At 45.1% G+C, this 16,706-nt stretch overlaps 1 protein-coding gene across 1 annotated transcript; it reads left to right on the forward strand.

Moving 5' to 3' along the window:
* The first annotated feature begins 976 nt into the window (after positions 1 to 976).
* On the forward strand, positions 977 to 16,204 carry NABP1 (nucleic acid binding protein 1). The gene is made up of 6 exons (XM_421902.8): positions 977 to 1,291; positions 1,408 to 1,546; positions 4,522 to 4,593; positions 5,893 to 5,965; positions 6,190 to 6,256; positions 7,628 to 16,204. Exons 1-6 carry the CDS (start codon positions 1,201 to 1,203, stop codon positions 7,813 to 7,815), a joined length of 630 nt encoding a protein of 209 aa, XP_421902.2. The 5' UTR covers positions 977 to 1,200; the 3' UTR covers positions 7,816 to 16,204.
* The last annotated feature ends 502 nt before the right edge of the window (positions 16,205 to 16,706 follow it).

Below are 16,706 nucleotides of genomic sequence, written 5' to 3' on the forward strand. Positions count from 1 at the left end.
TTCACCCACCATGCTGACCACTCTTGGCAGTGCACCAGCGCCTTACAGCAAGGCAAACTGTTACTACCCAGGCATCCCCCACAGCAGACTTCGATGAGCTCAAAGACAAGTCAGATTTTCCACAGAATGGACAGCTCCTGGGGCAGAAACTTGTCCACGAGGGCGGAGGTGCTAACATGGTGGCTAAGAGGTGAATGCTTTCCCCTTGGAGAAGATGCCATCACTTAATGTGACTCAGCTCATCACCATGCTGAGTATTATCTGTCTGCAGGGGCTCTGGGTAGAGTTCAGGGTGCGTTCATGGTTTTTTTTTTGTTTGTTTGTTTGTTTGTTTTCCCACTGGACAGGATTTAGGCTTTATGGTTTTGCCACAGAAAGGCTCAAAGCACAGTCCTCCACAACTGCACATTTTCCATAAGTCCTCTAGGCACCTATGGTGTGCTGGAGCCCATCAGCCCTCACACCAGCCACCGGCGCTTTGTGGAGACCAAGATGAGCCGCGCCCTGCACAACGCTATCGTAATGGCGGCACAGCCCTCCCACACGTGTCTCATTCCCTCAGCGAGGGAAGCCGGAGCACACCGGGCACTGCCTTCCAGGAACCTATGGTGCGACCTGTCTGTGTCACAACCAGACACTGGAACAGCCTAAGGAGCCGAATACCTTCCTAACACCCCCATGCTACACTGCCCATATACGGAACGCTGCAGAGCTGCACCCGAGACAGAAGAGAGCAACAGAAAGAAGACTTGACACAACCACCTAACCTACCCCGCTCGGCGAGTGCCCGGGCAAAGGGAAAATGGCGGCTGCGCGGACCAATCAGCGCGCGGCGCCGCCGCGCGCCAGCCCGTTGCCCAGTCCCTGCGCTCCGCGTGCACCGGACGGTTCCATTCGGCAGTGCCTCCCCCGCCCGGCTCCTCGGGTGCTAGCGCCCAATCGGTATATAAAGGGGCGCAGAGCACATGCTCGCTTTAGTGCCGGCGGGAGTGGGAGGCGGGTGTGTGGCGTTCTGTCGGTGGGGAGAGAGAGCGTTTGGGGTCGAGCAAGCCTCCCAGTGACTTTGTAGCCCCTTGGTGCCTTGTCCCCGCCCTGTGTGAGGGTTGCCGGTGCCCTTGGCCCTGCTCTGCTGCTGCCGCCCCGCGGGATGCGGGCTCGGCCCTGTCCCCCGCTGGCCCTGTTCCCCCCTCCGGCCGCAGTATGAGCGCGGCGAGCGATGCATACGTCTTTATAAAAGACATAAAACCCGGATTGAAAAACCTAAATGTCGTCTTTATTGTGCTGGAGATCGGTAAGTGGTGGCCCGCACGCCCCGCCCGGGCCGTCCACGTCCCGCGGAGCCGCGGCCTGGCCGCGCCGTGCCCCGCAGAGCGCTTTCCCCCTCCCTTCCTTCCTTCCTTCCCGCAGGGCGCGTCACCAAGACCAAGGACGGGCACGAGGTGAGGTCCTGCAAGGTGGCCGACAAGACGGGCAGCATCACCATCTCCGTGTGGGACGAGATTGGCAGCCTCATCCAGCCGGGGGACATCATCCGCCTCACCAAAGGGTGCGTAGGGGCCTCCGCTGTCGCGGCCCTGCCCGGGGAGTCCTTTGTCATCGTTCGAAGGCTTGGGGTTGGAAGCAGGCTTGTGCTCCGCATGGGGAGGCGCCGCCCGCCCCGTTCGGGCTGACTCCCTGTGGTGGAGCGGCCCAGAGGCCGCTTGCCAAATGAAAGCAGTCTGCTCCAGCCCGGGACTGCCCAGCGCCAGCGTGTGCCCTGCTGGGTGGTGGGAGGGGCCTGCACTTGTCACGGGCGGCTGTGCTGGGTGACTGAGTTGGGCCCGAAAGAGCTGTTCTCTGGAGCTCTTTCAGTAGGGAGCACATACAGCGGTCAGTCTCAGCCTGTAAATGAAGCAGGGCAGGGAGAACTGTGTCCTTATCTTTACAGCCTGAACGGTACCCCAGCAGTCGATTCCTTAATGGAAGGCAGGAATAATTGATGTTTCTACTGTGAGAAAGTTGTTTTTCATTGTGGTGGGTTTAGCAGAAATGACAGGCATGGGAGAGCCTTCTCAAATTCACCATAAACCTGCACACTAGGGCTGCACTGCGGAGCCTAAGTTTGGGTGGGTGCTGCTTAATTTCTCCCAGAAAAATCAGCCGTACCATGTTTTATGGCTGTGGGAAAGTAAACTTAAAAAAAAACCTATTTAAAAATCCTTTTCCTCTTCTCTTTGCCAGTTACACAGTAGCAGTTGCTTTTATTTGCATTCATGTTAGTTACTTTACACTTCAAGTATATTGTACTGATACTTTCTCCCACAGCACTGCAGGAGATCGTGTTACTACAGTGTGTGTAAGATCCTTTTAATTTCTCCTTATGAAAAAAAATAAGGAGAAGGTTATTCAGTGGAGCTGTTATCTGAGCTCCTCCACTTGTTCATTTCAGTGTAGTTCCTGATTTTTAGAAAGAAACTGGATGACCCTTGCTGCCAAGCCTGTAGCTGCTTCCTCCTATGGAAATGCTTTCTGTGAAATGGGCTGACTCCTCAGCGGAGGAGGTTCTGGGGAAGCCTGCTTATGTGGAGAGCACGTGGTGGTGCTGGGGCACTGAAATATGCAGAGTGAAACCAGGGCTCTGGGCCAGGACAGGGCCTTACACATAGCTGACTTTGAAACAAGTTGTGATACTCTTTAACAGCATTCTCTGAGACTGGCTTGCTGCAGCTGCTCTGGTAGTTCAGTGCTGCCAATGGAAGGGTCATTACATCTCTTCATGTCAAAAACTGAGTTTGGCTTGTAGGAATTAAGTCTATGAGCTGACATCCACCATCTTTGTAGGTGGTTAAGTCATGCCTTCATTTACATGAGTTGCAAGTCTACTTTAGACTGTGTAATTGCAAAAGCTAAGTACATTTTGGTTTGGCTCTTCTATTTAAAAAATGCCTTCAAGCAGGCATATGGGGTTCTCTGAACACATTTAATTCAGATAGGGTTCAGTGTGGGATGTTGTCATTGGAAGACAGGTAGATTTCAGCTCCATTCAGTAGGGTAATATGATTCTTTCCAGTGCAAGCTGCTTATTCTTGCAAGTAGTAAAGCTTGGCTAGGCTTTACATGTAAATGTGTCTTTCTTCTGCTGAATTTCCAGCCGTTATAAATGCATTCCTCTGCAAAAGCAGGCACTGTTGTTTACCATCACTGGCCGATTAACTCATTTACAGGAAGCTGCTGCAGTTAGCATTTCTAAATTCAAAGTTCTCTAGTTTAGTGTTTCATGGCCAACTCTGAGGCAAAACCACATACCTGGAATAATTTTATGCTGGAGGGTATCAAGATTTGCTGGGTCTTGTCCCAGTAAATGTGCCCTTTGTTTTTCACTTGTTTCTATTTTCCTTTGTGCTCTGCATGAAGACTGTCTAGCTAACTAGTTATTAAAGGTGAATCACAGAGGGAATCAACTTTCAAGTGGAAAGTGGCACAACAAGCTGAAAAGCATTATTTCGGCTTCTAAGTGGACATCCCCAAGACAGGCTCCAAACCAACACTGCACTGTTTGTGCTGAGGAGAGAAGGTCACTATTACACTGGTGTTAGGGTCCTGTTCTGCCAGTGGGGCCCCTCCCTGGTGCTTCTGCTGAGGGCCCTGTGAGTAGACAAGGCAAAGGATAGGAGGAAGGCTCCTTATCTATATTCTGGAGGTAGACCTGGAGCATAAGGAAGTGGTGACTACAGATTATCAGTGACTCCTGAGGGTGGAATGTATGGGGCTTGCGCTTCCTTTGCAGGAAGATCAGCGTGCCTATACACTTTTTTATGTCCCTTACACTACATCCAGACTTCCAGTGTCAATTTTGCCATGTTTTCCTTACGTGATGCCCCTTACTGAAAGGAACAACTCTACAGAAGGTTTTATATAGCCCAGATTCCAGTGCATGGAGTCACTTGTCACTTGTGCTCTGTCTTGTGAATGTTTCTGCAACCCAAAAATGCTAATAGTATATTTCTATATATCGCTTGGAACACTATGTTCAAACTTCTGCCTTAAAAAATGCTAAGGATCGATACTGAAAAAGCACTTCCTATTCTACATAACACTAGCAAAATCTATATTCATCAGTGAACAAAGGTAATTCTTCCTGGCTCCTACCCGAAGTGTAGCAAGTCCCAGAACTGAGACTTGTCACTGAGTGGTAACATGGGTCTTGCTTTTGGCAAAATGCCTTTTCTGCAGGAATGGGTCACAAGGCTTTCTCTAGCCAGGGAAAGAGCAAGCCTCAGAATACTTGGCTGGTCTCCAGGAATTCCCAAGGGGTTCAGCTGAGCTTTCAATAACTTCTGCTAGAGGTAAAATGTAAAGATAAAAATATTTTAGTGCCCTAAAGTTGAGAACACTTGAGGTCCCTGGGGCTTGTTTTTGGTGCATTAATTCTAATATGAAGTACCTTCTAATCCTTGAAGATGTCCTACTTCTACTTGCTTTCTCAGCAGTGGTGTTTCTCTTCTTCTAAGAGACTGCTTTGCTTGTCCTTTCTTTGGCCAGGTATGCATCTCTGTGGAAAGGATGTCTGACACTTTACACAGGACGAGGAGGCGAGCTGCACAAAATTGGGGAGTAAGTGTTGCACATTCATGTTGTCGTCTTATGTTCAGTTCTCAGCAGAGCATCACAGTAAGTATAAGATGTGGTGGCTCTCAACAAATAAATGCTAGGTCAGCAAAACTGTGCTGTGTGGTCATGGATAGATACAATATGGGTACGTGTGGTGTGTTTCCTCATTTGTTGCAATGACTTCCAGTCCTCTCTGGTTAAGTGTACTGAGGTAGATAGGCCTCTGTCATGGCACAGGTCTGCATTTTACAGTGAGGTGGTGATGGGATGGCATATAAATGACAAAGGGCTTAGTCACTGAGCTTGAGTTAACATTTTGATGGAAACCCTATGTCTCTATCATGCTTGAGAGAAGCAGTACAAAGAAGGAAGACAAAGGTAACTTGAGTGAATCCTATCTAAACAGAAACAAGGCTCATTAAACTGTCTTCAAACAGTTTACAAAGTGAGATGGTGACTTTCTGTGGCTCAGGATGAATAATGCGGTTGGCAGGCAACAGGTAAAACAGCAACATTTCTAACCAGAAGAGTACTCTTGTAGTCATTGGAGAAGTAGTGCTATGGGATGGCCCCCATCTTAGATGAGGAATGATTTGCAGGTTTTCTTAGTGCCAAGTCAGTGCGTCACTGTTGTCATCCAGTGGGTTTAAAGTCTGTCAGGTTGGACTGAAGTGAGTCTTAGTCTAGGTTCTGCCTCACAGCAGGAGCTGTACTTCTGTTTAGCAACTCTGAGTTGCTTCGTGATCCAAATCTTTCTTCCTGCTATAATTTCCATGTGGTTACTTAGTGGGCCTATTTGTTAAGAGTCCTCTTAAGTGGGAAAGGATGCTCTGAATTTTATTCTTGTTCTGGACTCTTTTGTGTTGTTATGGTAATGAGTGCTCATTGCATGGGAATGTGTGGGAGTATTTGTTTTCCCTAGATATCTAAGGCAGCCATAGTCTGGGAGCAGGCTGGGTGACTGCCTCAGGTGACCTTGTGAGTGGGTGTTAGACAAAACTGCAGAGGTGGGAGATGTGAGGGGAGCTCTTTGTTGCATCTTGTTTTCTTCTGGCTGTTTTCTTTCCTACAGCAAATGTGTACTTTCCTCTGCTTGACGGAAATAGGTGTGACAGCTTCACCACAATCCTACACAGGGATCAAACAACTAGCAAGGCCTTTTAAAACCTACTCTTTCTGAAGGAGAGGGCTCTAGATTAGTTCTTGGTGATGGGGTGTGTGGAAAATACATTATTTGAGTAGCAGAGTTGAGAACTTTAAGAATAGTTATAGAACTTCCCCATAATGGTAATTTCTCCTCAGGTTCTGCATGGTATACTCAGAAGTGCCAAACTTCAGTGAGCCCAACTCAGAACACATTGGACAGAACAAATTGGTATGTTGAACTTGTCTGAGACTTCCACCATGAAGTGCTCTTTGTTATGAATATTGTGACTCTTCTGGAAAAATGGTCTTGAACTAATAAGTAGATTAAAGTCAATAACTGGAGTAGGAGGTGACTTCTATGTAGAACTGCAGTAAATACAGGAAGAAAATCAATCCCTCTATGTGAAATTATGAAAACTTCTCTGATCCATGTTTTTTTATATCTCTCTGAAGGCACAAGGCGAACAGAATAATAGTTCTGCATCAAGTAATATGGGTTCTTGTACTTTTGGGCCAGTTGGTAAGTCGTTTTTCATTTTGTGGAAGTGAAAGTATGTCAATGAGAATGAAAAGTAATTTATTTTAAGGTTCTGTTCTACTGTGTGACAACAATGCACTAGGCTTTAAAAAGTCTTTTGAGTGGGGACTGAGACTGCAAGCACTTAAACACAAACATTTACTGAGTAATGATTTTGGGGTTTGTCTCTAAGAAGAGGAAGAGATTAGAATATTCATGGTACCTGTACCATGTAAAGGGATTTTACTAATTCTGGGTTGTTTTGGTGCTTTCAAAGAGTTAGGCAGCACTTGAAATTCTGCTTATGAAGTGGAGTAGAAGGAGAAGTTTTGTTTAAACCACATGAGACCTTGGCCTTAAAAATCTTGCCCATTACCATGGTTTTCCTGCCACGTTAGCTCCTCAAAATAGATAGAAGTGGTGGTAATCTGAATTCTAATATCTGACCTGACTGTGTGGTTTTGTAATATACTCTATTTAAACATCAAAGCTTAAATAAGTTGCTTCAAAGTCTTGAGTAGATGTAAGCTCAGGGGGAACCTTATTTGTGGCTGCCTACACAAAGCCCAGACTCAGTGCCTGGTGTCGTACAGCTAAGCCCTGCTGATGGATGACTGCAAACTGATACATAACTCGCTGCTTCAAAGCTCTGTGTATCTTCTAAACAGTGACTGTCTGCTTCTTTCATAATGTGATAATCATTTCATATTTTATTTCACTTATGAGCCTTCTTTGCTTTGAAAAAAAAAATGCTTCTGAGCATAGAAGGGCAGTGTTTTCTGAGGCCAGTCTCTCCTTTTCCAGAATGAATCAAGTGGGCATTTAAAGCAGTTGCTCTGTAGGCACCTCCTCAGAGGAGGTGAAAACAAAACATGAACAATGATGCTTAAGGCTCCAATTCATGAATACTTGGTGCTAGCTGACTTGCTTCTGTGACTGGCTCTCACAAGACAGCTTTCTATTCCAAAGTCTGGTAATGGGAAATGATGCAATAAGCTATGCACAGCCTGCTTTCCTTTTGCTTGTTTCTCCTTGATTACTGCCCTGCTGTGTCTCTGGAACATCTTGGTCTGCTACCTACAAGCCAGTGTTTCTGAAAGCATCAGTCTAGTTTCATTAGACTCCTATCTTTGTCCTGTGCAAAGTGTTGTCATGCAGCTACCTGTGGCCTGTCCTGCTTTAGTTGCAAGCGGATGGAAGGGATGGGGGAGAGAAGGTAAGTTGCAGGCTGGGGCCTTGTAAAAGCCAGAGGCTCTTTCTAGTGCTCAGGGTTTGTTGGTTGCTGCAAACTCTGTGTTCCCTGTTGTTAACTTGAGTAGGGAAGAAGTGATTTCAGTCAATTGAACTTGTGATGACCTTTTTTGTCTTTTCTAGGAAATAGTTTACAAACTGGACCTGAATCAAGTGGATTTCCATTTACATATAATCATGGCCACTCTTACGCAGGTAGTGGGAGAGGCAATGGACGAGGACCTGTAAATCCAGCTACAGCTAATAGTGTTCAGCCTCTTCCCCCTGCTGTCAGTAATGGGAGGGACCCACGCAGAGCCTTTAAAAGATGACTATGCCAAATGTGGTTGTACAGCTTGCTTAAACTCTACACTCTACTTGAACACTTATTGCACTTTTATTTATGGTTAACTGTGAACCAGTTTTTTTAACCTTTTGGTCTATGGAGCAAACTTAATGTGATCTTTTTGTTTTGCTTAGGGAAGCACAGGGAGTCTTCCCATAAATGAAAGGAGTAGGGAGAAAAGGTGGATAATAAAGAGGATTGAGGGGTAATGGTTTGAAGAGTCTCAATTAAAACTCAGTACCCTTTGTCAAATAGAAGATAATTTTGGTAATGTGTATGTATTTTTCTGTTTCTCTTGGTCAGCCATATAGCCTTAAATGGTTTGTAATGTCCTGTGTGCACATACGTTGACTTCCATTAGAGTTAGTGGGAGTTCTTCGTATTGGAAGAGAAATGATGGAGAAGGGCAAAGATGCTGTAGTGAACTAATGTTCTTAGAATGAATATAGCTTGCAAAAGCAATAAGTATAAGGAAGTGATGTGGTCAGCACTTTGTGGTGCCTCCTAAATCTTAACTACTAACTCAGACAGAAGTTGAAGACCTCGGGAGTGTCTTGAGGCCTGACCTCTGATTCCAAAAGCCTGTATAATCTTCTAAAGAAAAATTCTCAATAATACACCATTATCAATGTCAAGGAGAGCAACACTGATTCTTTTTGCTTTGGGTAGGAGCTTGGATACTCATTCTTGCTTTGCTTGGAATGTGACATATCTAAATTCAGGTAGCACTGGAGAATACTGTTAGTAGCTACTCCTGGTGTAAAAGCCCAGAGCTACCTTTACAGGACTCTGCATCTCCAGGAAAGATTGAGTTTGAGAAACTGTTCTCAAATGCTGCTTTGCTTATCTCTTCAATGAGGCTGGCTACTTTTCCTTCATTCACTTTTCCAAATGAATTATACATTAGATCAAGCTGGATGTGTTGATTGCAGAGGAACTGACCAAGCACACAGCTGCAGTTCTGATGCTGTAAGCTTTTGTCCCTCTGTTTTTATATGGCGTATGAGTTATCCCTTAGAGAACTTAACCCCCACCCCAGTCTTCCTGGGAGGGAAATAGCTGTGGTTTTATTTCTGAGATTACAAATGTTTTGACTCTAGATATAAAGAGTTCTGTGGCATATTTCAGATCAGGTTTAAAATCTAACTTCGAAGCTGAGGTATCATACTGGATTCATCTGTTCAACTCTTCTTATAGCTGACCTCTCAAATAAAAATTGCACTAACCATTTCAAAAACAAATCTAACTTTCTTTGTCAAGCCAAAAAGACTTTGTAACAAAAGGCTATTTCTGAATTGCAAGTTGTCTCTGTTGTCATTCATGTTAGTTGAATATATCCCTAAATTATTGATGTTTACAAGTTGTTTGATACGTTTGGTAGTCTATCAAGATGATTTGTTGACAATTGCCTCTAAGGGGCAAAGGTTCCTTGCTTAATTCTGAAATACCAATCTGTCTTTTAAAAGCAGGCAGCAGCTCTAGGGAGACGTGTGTGCGGTTTGTCTCCAGTTGCAGTGCTGTCCTGATGCCTGTTGCCAAATTTGTCTCACAGGGGAGGGTGACATGCCTCCTGAGGACACTCACTGGTGCTGATACAGGATAACAGTGGTAACTTGTAAACCTAAAGCATGCAGTGAATGCTGGGGAGGTGGTGTAAAGAAATGTGTAACTCAGGGACTTCAAATTGCTTATGTATTAAAAAAAAAAACATGCATAGAGTATAGATGTGTGGAGAAGCTTTTATGTGGTGTTGCATTAAGATGTTTGATACGCTTGTGAGAAGGAAGCCAGGAGGACTTCTAAACCTGTGAAGTACGTGTGACATGTTCCAAAGGTAAATGAGATGCAAATATAGTGTGGGAGCTGTGCTTTCCAGTCATAGCTGTAACTGTAGTAAGTGAGCAGTACAAGTGATAGCACAGTGGTGACTTCTTATTTGTTGGGATTTCTCAGTTGTGGATCTCTGCAATCCTGGTCATCTTGGTTTCTCTGCAATAATAAAGAAGGTTGATTATAGTTCTGAACCCATTTTGAGTGTATGCTGAGGTACCTACCCGGTGTTTGCAGCTCTATGCGTTTGGGCTTTTTATTAAGCTAATAAATTAATTTGTTCACATTCAAAATTGAGATGACTGCCGATAAATGATGTAAAGTTCAAATGTTTGCTGTCAAACGGACAATCGATTTTCAGTTGGAAGGAAAAAGGCACAAGAGGCTGGTCTCCGTGTTTTCAAGGTTAGTAACATTCCTGCCTTCGTGTTTCTTTTGTGAAACTATTTCAGTTTATTAATGAATTTTTACTTCTTTGCAGGGGAGATCTGTGCCCTGAAAAGTCACGTGGACTTAAATAATCATAGCAACTTTTCAAGGTTACTCTGTGCTTCCTGTGAACCTAATACAGAAAAGTTATTTCCCTCAGAGGTATCAGTGTCACGATAGAGAGCTCTCAACTTGCAGAGGCATCTGGGAGCCTGCCTTGCATCTGGATCCTGTCACCTTTCTGTATGGAGGCTTGCACAGAAGCATTTTGCTATGTAAACAAGCAGTGGTCATGAATTACTCAGACACTATAAGCCTGTTTGTGGGGCCCACTGGTTAGGGCTGTAGGACTTCAACACAAGTCTTTAGGTAGATCCCAGACAGAGCCCTTCCTTTAAATTATTCTCATTCTGTGTAATGTGGATCACTGAAGGAGAAATTTGGAAGGTGCTCACTTGTCCAGACAAACTACAGTCTGCAGTGCAGCTTAGCATTCAAGGCACTCTTGAATCACCTGGCAGCAGTCAAGTCACACTAGTGCTGCTCTCTTTCCCTATACCCAAGGCACTGTTCTGGACTTCAGTAATATTGCAGTGCAAAGCTTTGCTGTGTGCTGAAGTCTTTTCTCAGCATGAGTCTTTCCCATTCCTAAAGTAGAAAAGCAACCCTGTGCTGTGAGACACCACCTAGCCTTCAACATGTGCTTAGGCCATGTGATCTACATCCACAGGGACAAGGGGGGGAGGAGGGGTGCTAAGTAACACGAAACCAGTGATTATGCATCACATGCCTTGGTCTTGTGTTTACAAGTCATCTGAATAGCTTTGGCCTTTAGTTAAAACTGCCTAAGCTGCAGTCCTGTGCAAATGTATGGTATTGCACAAGTACTATTAAGTGTATGGGCATTGAGTGCTGCTTCTGCAAAGATGCTATGGGCTGTGTGAGATCTTGTCAGTGATGTCTGTATAGGCAACAAGTATTGTGAGGATGCTAGTCATGGCATGACAGCTCATACCTGTGAGCCCAAGTGAGTTTTTGTAGGCCCTAATGCCCATGTTTTGCTCATGGGCATTAGGGCACATGAGCTAATGTCCATACCCTCCCAGAGAAAAAGTTGTTGCCTGTGTGCGTGGAGGCAGGTTCTGTCAGCAGCTCCCTAAGTGCCTTGTTGGAACTAGTAGCAAGGGGGTGGGGGGGTTCAAGCATTTCAGCTGGAGCTTCCCTGCTGTGTTCTCAGCAGCCCAGTGTTTTCCCTGCTCCTATTGTCTCTGTAAAGATTTGCCCCATTTTTCTCTAGCCAGCAAGCCAAGCAATTGTTAGCATGACCACGTGCAGTCTGGCACTGTTCTCCAGGGAGCTCAGCGTGGCTTTGCATGCTGAGTTAGTCAGGGCCTTGCTCTTAACCATCTCACATTGATCTACTTCAGGAGGTTCTCCCCTTAGCTGAGCACCAGCATGTCAGAGGAAAGCATGGGCAGCCCTGGGTCCTGTGACAGGGTACCCACATCCCATTTCATCTGTGCAAAACAAGCAGGGGGCAACTACCCCAACATCACTTCAAGAACTCATTCAGAGAAGCACTTTCTGACTTGAGCTGTAGTCATATTACTCATTCCCTTCTCAGTTCCAGGGTGTTTGAGTTTGTTGCAGCCCTCTGTGGGGTTTATGCTTTTTGATCCATTCTGTGCTGGGCATCTGTGTGCGTGTGTGTTTTTATACACATGAACACATAGCATCTTGCAGTGGGGATGGAAAAAATCCTAAACAAGCTGGTTACTAAACTGCAGAGGGTGGAGTTTGAAGGGATTAGAAACTAAGTTTGGAAGTGACTATGGGGAACAGTTATAAGGACTTCAAGTAGCTTTATAATTTCTCCAAACTCCTAATGTTTGTGTGTTGTTTTCTCAGGAAGGAAGCAATGTAGATATAAGAGCTGCATCTACAGCCACGCTCCCAGCTGATAAACAGGGACCAGCTTTGTACATTTCCTAGGGAGCAAGATTAGGAAAGGAATCAAACATCAGGATTTGTCAGAGCTCAGGAAGGAAAATTCTCGTGTGCTGGAAACTACATTCAGAGGTAGCTCCCTCCTGTGTGAGCTGGAATGCGGTAGGGTCTGCGTTGCTCAGAGGAGGTCCAAGGCACTGCTGCACTCCAGTGCCGACTAGCTGCCATGTGGTAGGGAAAGTGGCATGTAAAAGGCAAGACCTGCTTAAGAATTGATAACCAAAGCTTTAAAATAGTGCAGTTGCAGGACCCCATAGGGGCTATTTTATTTCTTTTTTTGTTTATTTATTTTGGTCTGAGGAGGAAGGAAAAACCCCACATCCCACCAGGTGGGCTGTGCAGCCATTTGCATCTGATCTGTTCCACCTGGTGCTGCTGCGTCTGCCAGGCCCTTTGAAACAGGGCAGGCACAGGGGATGTTCTCAGATATGTTCCTGCTCGCTTGGGAAACCCTTGTATCTGAGAGGCAACAGGGAAAGGCCTGGAACAGGAGAGCTGCTGGCTTATGGCAGGTAGATGTTTAAAACATTTGGTGGGCAAATGCTGCCACGAGTGGCTTGGGGAGAGGGGACCGATTTTTGGCACAGGGCAAGCGTTTGGTGGGCAAACGCTGTCACAAGTGGCTTGGGGTGAGGGGGCTGATTTTGGCGCAGGGCAAGTGTGAGGATGCATTAAATGATCTGAAGCCCTTTCCACCATTATTTTCTGTGATTTATGCATTAGCTTCATTTTTGTAATTTCCTCTTTCCTAGGTTGATTAATACTAAATTTAATTTTCCGTAATCAACTTGAGCATGCAACTTGAAGAGATGAGGTTTAGGCTGATTGCAGTAAAAATGTACCCATCCTGTCTAGCTTGAATAAAGCAAAACTATTTTTATCTCTAAATTATGCAATATTTTCATGGAGCTCTGCAGCCTACTTATATTGAACTTTTGAATGAAGTGCTCTGTTTTTTCAGATCACCTAGTACAAACTTTGAAAATGGTTTTTTTAATTATGAGAGACCCACCTGCATGCCATCAACCAAATTATTAGTGAGGCAGGGAAGGATAACCACTACTGCTGTCAGACTTCAGCTGCATGCGGAAAAGGTTTAAATGCCAGGAACAGAAGTTGCCAAGAAATAACTTTAAACACCAGGTGCTGGAGGAATGAATTAATATGGCTTATTTTTAGAAATAGCTAATGGAGACCTGATGCAGGCTTTTCCGTGTACAGCAGCATTTGGCTGGGCAAGAGAACCAACAAAAGAGCACAACCTTACACAACCCTAACACACACACACAAAAGATGCAATTTAATTAAAAGCTTTAATTAGGCAGGAAAAGAGAACCTGCTCCCTTTTCCTCTTATTTGTGAGACTCCAGTGAACTGTTCCTGTGCTCTTACTTACTGGAATTGCCTTTGATGTGGTTTGGGATGACCTTGAAGTAAGAAAGCCCTGTGCAGAAGCAGCTCCTGAAAGCCTTTCTGCAGCACTTGCAATTGAGTTTCATTTTGGCTGCACGTTGCTGCTGGCAGGGCCCACTGCTAGGAACAGCGAGCCTAAGTGTTCTCACTCAACTGGTTTCCTCCAGTGGTACAGGAGTCAGAGGTAATTTCTAGAGGAAGCAGGACCTGAGACATTGATGAGTATCATGAAGCCATTAAGAGGGATGTCATAGAATCCTTTGCGTTGGAAGGGACCTTTTAAGGCCATCTAGTCCAGCTGCCACACAATAAACAGGGATGACACAGGTTGATCAGGTTGCCCAGGGCCTGGTCCAGCTGAGCCTTGAAAGTCTCCAGGGACAGGGCATCCACCACATCTCTGGGCAACCTGTGCCAGTGCCTCACCACCCTCTCTGTAAAAGACCTTTTCCTTACATCCAACCTACATCTACTATCTTTAAGCTTGATACTGTTTCCCCTTGTCCTGTCACCACAGACTCTGCTAAAGAGTCCGTCCCCTTCTTTCCTTAGCTTCTATTCAGATACTGAAAGGCCGTTCTCAGGCCTCCCCAGAGACTTCTCCAGGCCGAACAGCCACAGCTCTCTCAACCTCTCCTCATAGGAGAGGTGTTCCATTCCATGGATCATTTCTGTTGCCCTCCTCTGGATGTGCTCCAACAGGTTGATGACTCTTCTGTACTGAGAACTCCACATCTGGACATGGTACTCTAGGTGAGGCCCCACCAGCGCAGAGTATAGGGGCAGCTTTGGGGAACTGCTGCAATGAGCTTCCCCTAGTTTTTTTAGCAAAGAGGGTTCGCAGAAGCGTTCAGGGCCACTTTGTCAGTGTTTTGGCTGAGAGCACAGGTTACAAAACCTGGGTCTTTCTGGTAGGTACAGCTGGCTGGGAGTGATGTTGGAAAGCAGAGATGCGTTGATAATGGGTGGCTCTTGGATGTCTGTTAACAATTAACGACCTGTTGTGTCTGTAACAACCTGGTGGCTTTGAGGATGTGCTTCAGCAGTCCATTTTCACTGGGCTGAGTTGGCATTGGTGGTGATGATAGGCAGATCTTTCTGTAAGAGCCCAGTGTGATGAGTGCAGCTGGGATCAGAGGCTTGTTGTCTAGCTGTTTGGTGAGGGTATTGCGGGGGGGGGGGGGGAGGGCGGTGTCCCTATGACTGTTTTTTTAGGTACTGCAGGTGTTTCCTGTACCTGTCTTTGATGGCTTGCCCTGCTGCTTCTGCTAATAACCATTTTCTTCAGTAGAAGTCTGATTTGTCTCTAACTTGTATTACGACTCATTTGGAGCAGGTCTGTGTTATTAGTTTTGCTGGTGCCAGCTCATCTTAGCATTACAAAGGTAATTTCCAGCCCTTCCAAGTGAGGTTCCTGTTTCTCCCTGGGGTTGTGTGGCACTGCTGGCCGTAGCTCTGCTGATGGAGCCTCTGGGGCTCGGGAAGGCACTTTGTGCGTCATCCTAACAAGTTGTTCACAACTCCAGGCACTGGAGGGGGCTTCTGATTTGGCTGCTGAGAGGACTTTGATAAAGAAGAAAGGACTGTTTTTTTCCTGATGGCTGTAAATGAAAAAGCTTTTCACTTGGGAGTCATGGGTCATATTTATGGAAATGTGGAGAGTGGTTGCAATATTTATAGCAGTTACAGATGCAATTGAATCTATCTTTTATTGATACATATTTACATGCCCACAGAAATCCTATTGCACAGTAGCTGAGAGAATTTTATTTAGATTTAGTATTTTGAAGTAATTTTTTAGTGCTTCTCTATTATCCGAGGAGTGTAAGATTCAATATTTCAAGTAGAACTGTCACCAAACAGCTGGAGGTTTTAAAAAGATTTTTATTTTACATAAAGATAAATGTTGAAGACGCATTTTTCAGAGACACCATCTGTTCCATGTTGACCTTAATTTTCTGGATGAGTGCTTTTCTTCAAACGTTTTAAGTCTTGTCTACATTTCATTTGCTTGGGAGTGTTTAGGATATTTGTTGAACAGGAAATCAGATATTCAGAATGCAAACACAGCATTACATTGCAAATTATTGCCTTTGTATAATTTAACAAACTGCTGGGTAAATAGTTCTGCAGATTGGCCGGGGCAACGCTGCCTCTGACATCTGGCAGGTTGGCTTTTGGTGGAGCTGCATTTCATAGAATCACAGAACCGTTTGAGTTGGAAAGACCATCTGGTTCAACTGCCCTGCAATGAACAGGGACACCCACAGCTCGATCAGGGTGCTCAGAGTCCCATCCAGCCTGACCTTGAATGTCTCCAGGGACAGGGCATCCACCATCTCTCTGGGCAATCTGTTCCAGTGCCCTGCTGCTCGTATTGTAAAAAACAACTTCGTTATATCCAACCTAAATCTCTCCTCTTTGAGTTTGAAACCTCTGATCTTTGTCCTGTCACAACAGACGCTGCTAAAGAGATTTCTCATGAGAGCCAGTGCCATGGCCTGCAGATGCCGAGCAAGAAATACGGACATCCCATTGTGACAACCGTGTGTGAATGGCTCTGGCCTGCTCTGTAGGCACTTTGTAGGGACAGGGGTAGGATAAGGGCTTGTTGGCTTTGTGGCCCTGATGCACTTTGCTCTTCAGACAGAAAAATGTTTAGTTTTGCAAAATAAAAATGCATTTGTTTTCATGCATCTGTTTTTCTGTGATGTCTTCTGAAAATACTTAATGTTTGTAGCATCATCATAGAATGAGGGGTTTAAAACCATTTGATCGTGTGCTCATTACTTTTCTGCAGATAGTTCGGCAGCAAGAGGTCTGTCTCACTTTGTACAAATAATTCTTTTGAGACAAAACGTCCAACTTTTATGTGGTTTAAGAGAGGTATTCTTTAAGTACTGCTTTTGCTTGGATATGGTCATAGCTGCACAGCAGCAGTAAGTGTATGTAAGGTGACAAGAAGTATTTTGATCTACTGGGTTGCAAGTTAAATATGAAATCATTGTAGAGCTATTTGGAAGAGTGCAACTGTGTTTCTTAAATTGATAAGAGAGAGTTGAAAGCAAAATGCTTATCCATGTGAATATCTGGACTGCCTTGAGGTGGCAGTAGATCAAACGTTTGTTGTAAATGGGACTAGGGAAGGCTGCTGCTTTCTGCTGGCCCACTGGAGAGATCAGCACAAGCAGGATGGCC

This window comes from Gallus gallus, chromosome 7, assembly GCF_016699485.2.
Source record: "Gallus gallus isolate bGalGal1 chromosome 7, bGalGal1.mat.broiler.GRCg7b, whole genome shotgun sequence".
Taxonomy (NCBI): domain Eukaryota; kingdom Metazoa; phylum Chordata; class Aves; order Galliformes; family Phasianidae; genus Gallus; species Gallus gallus.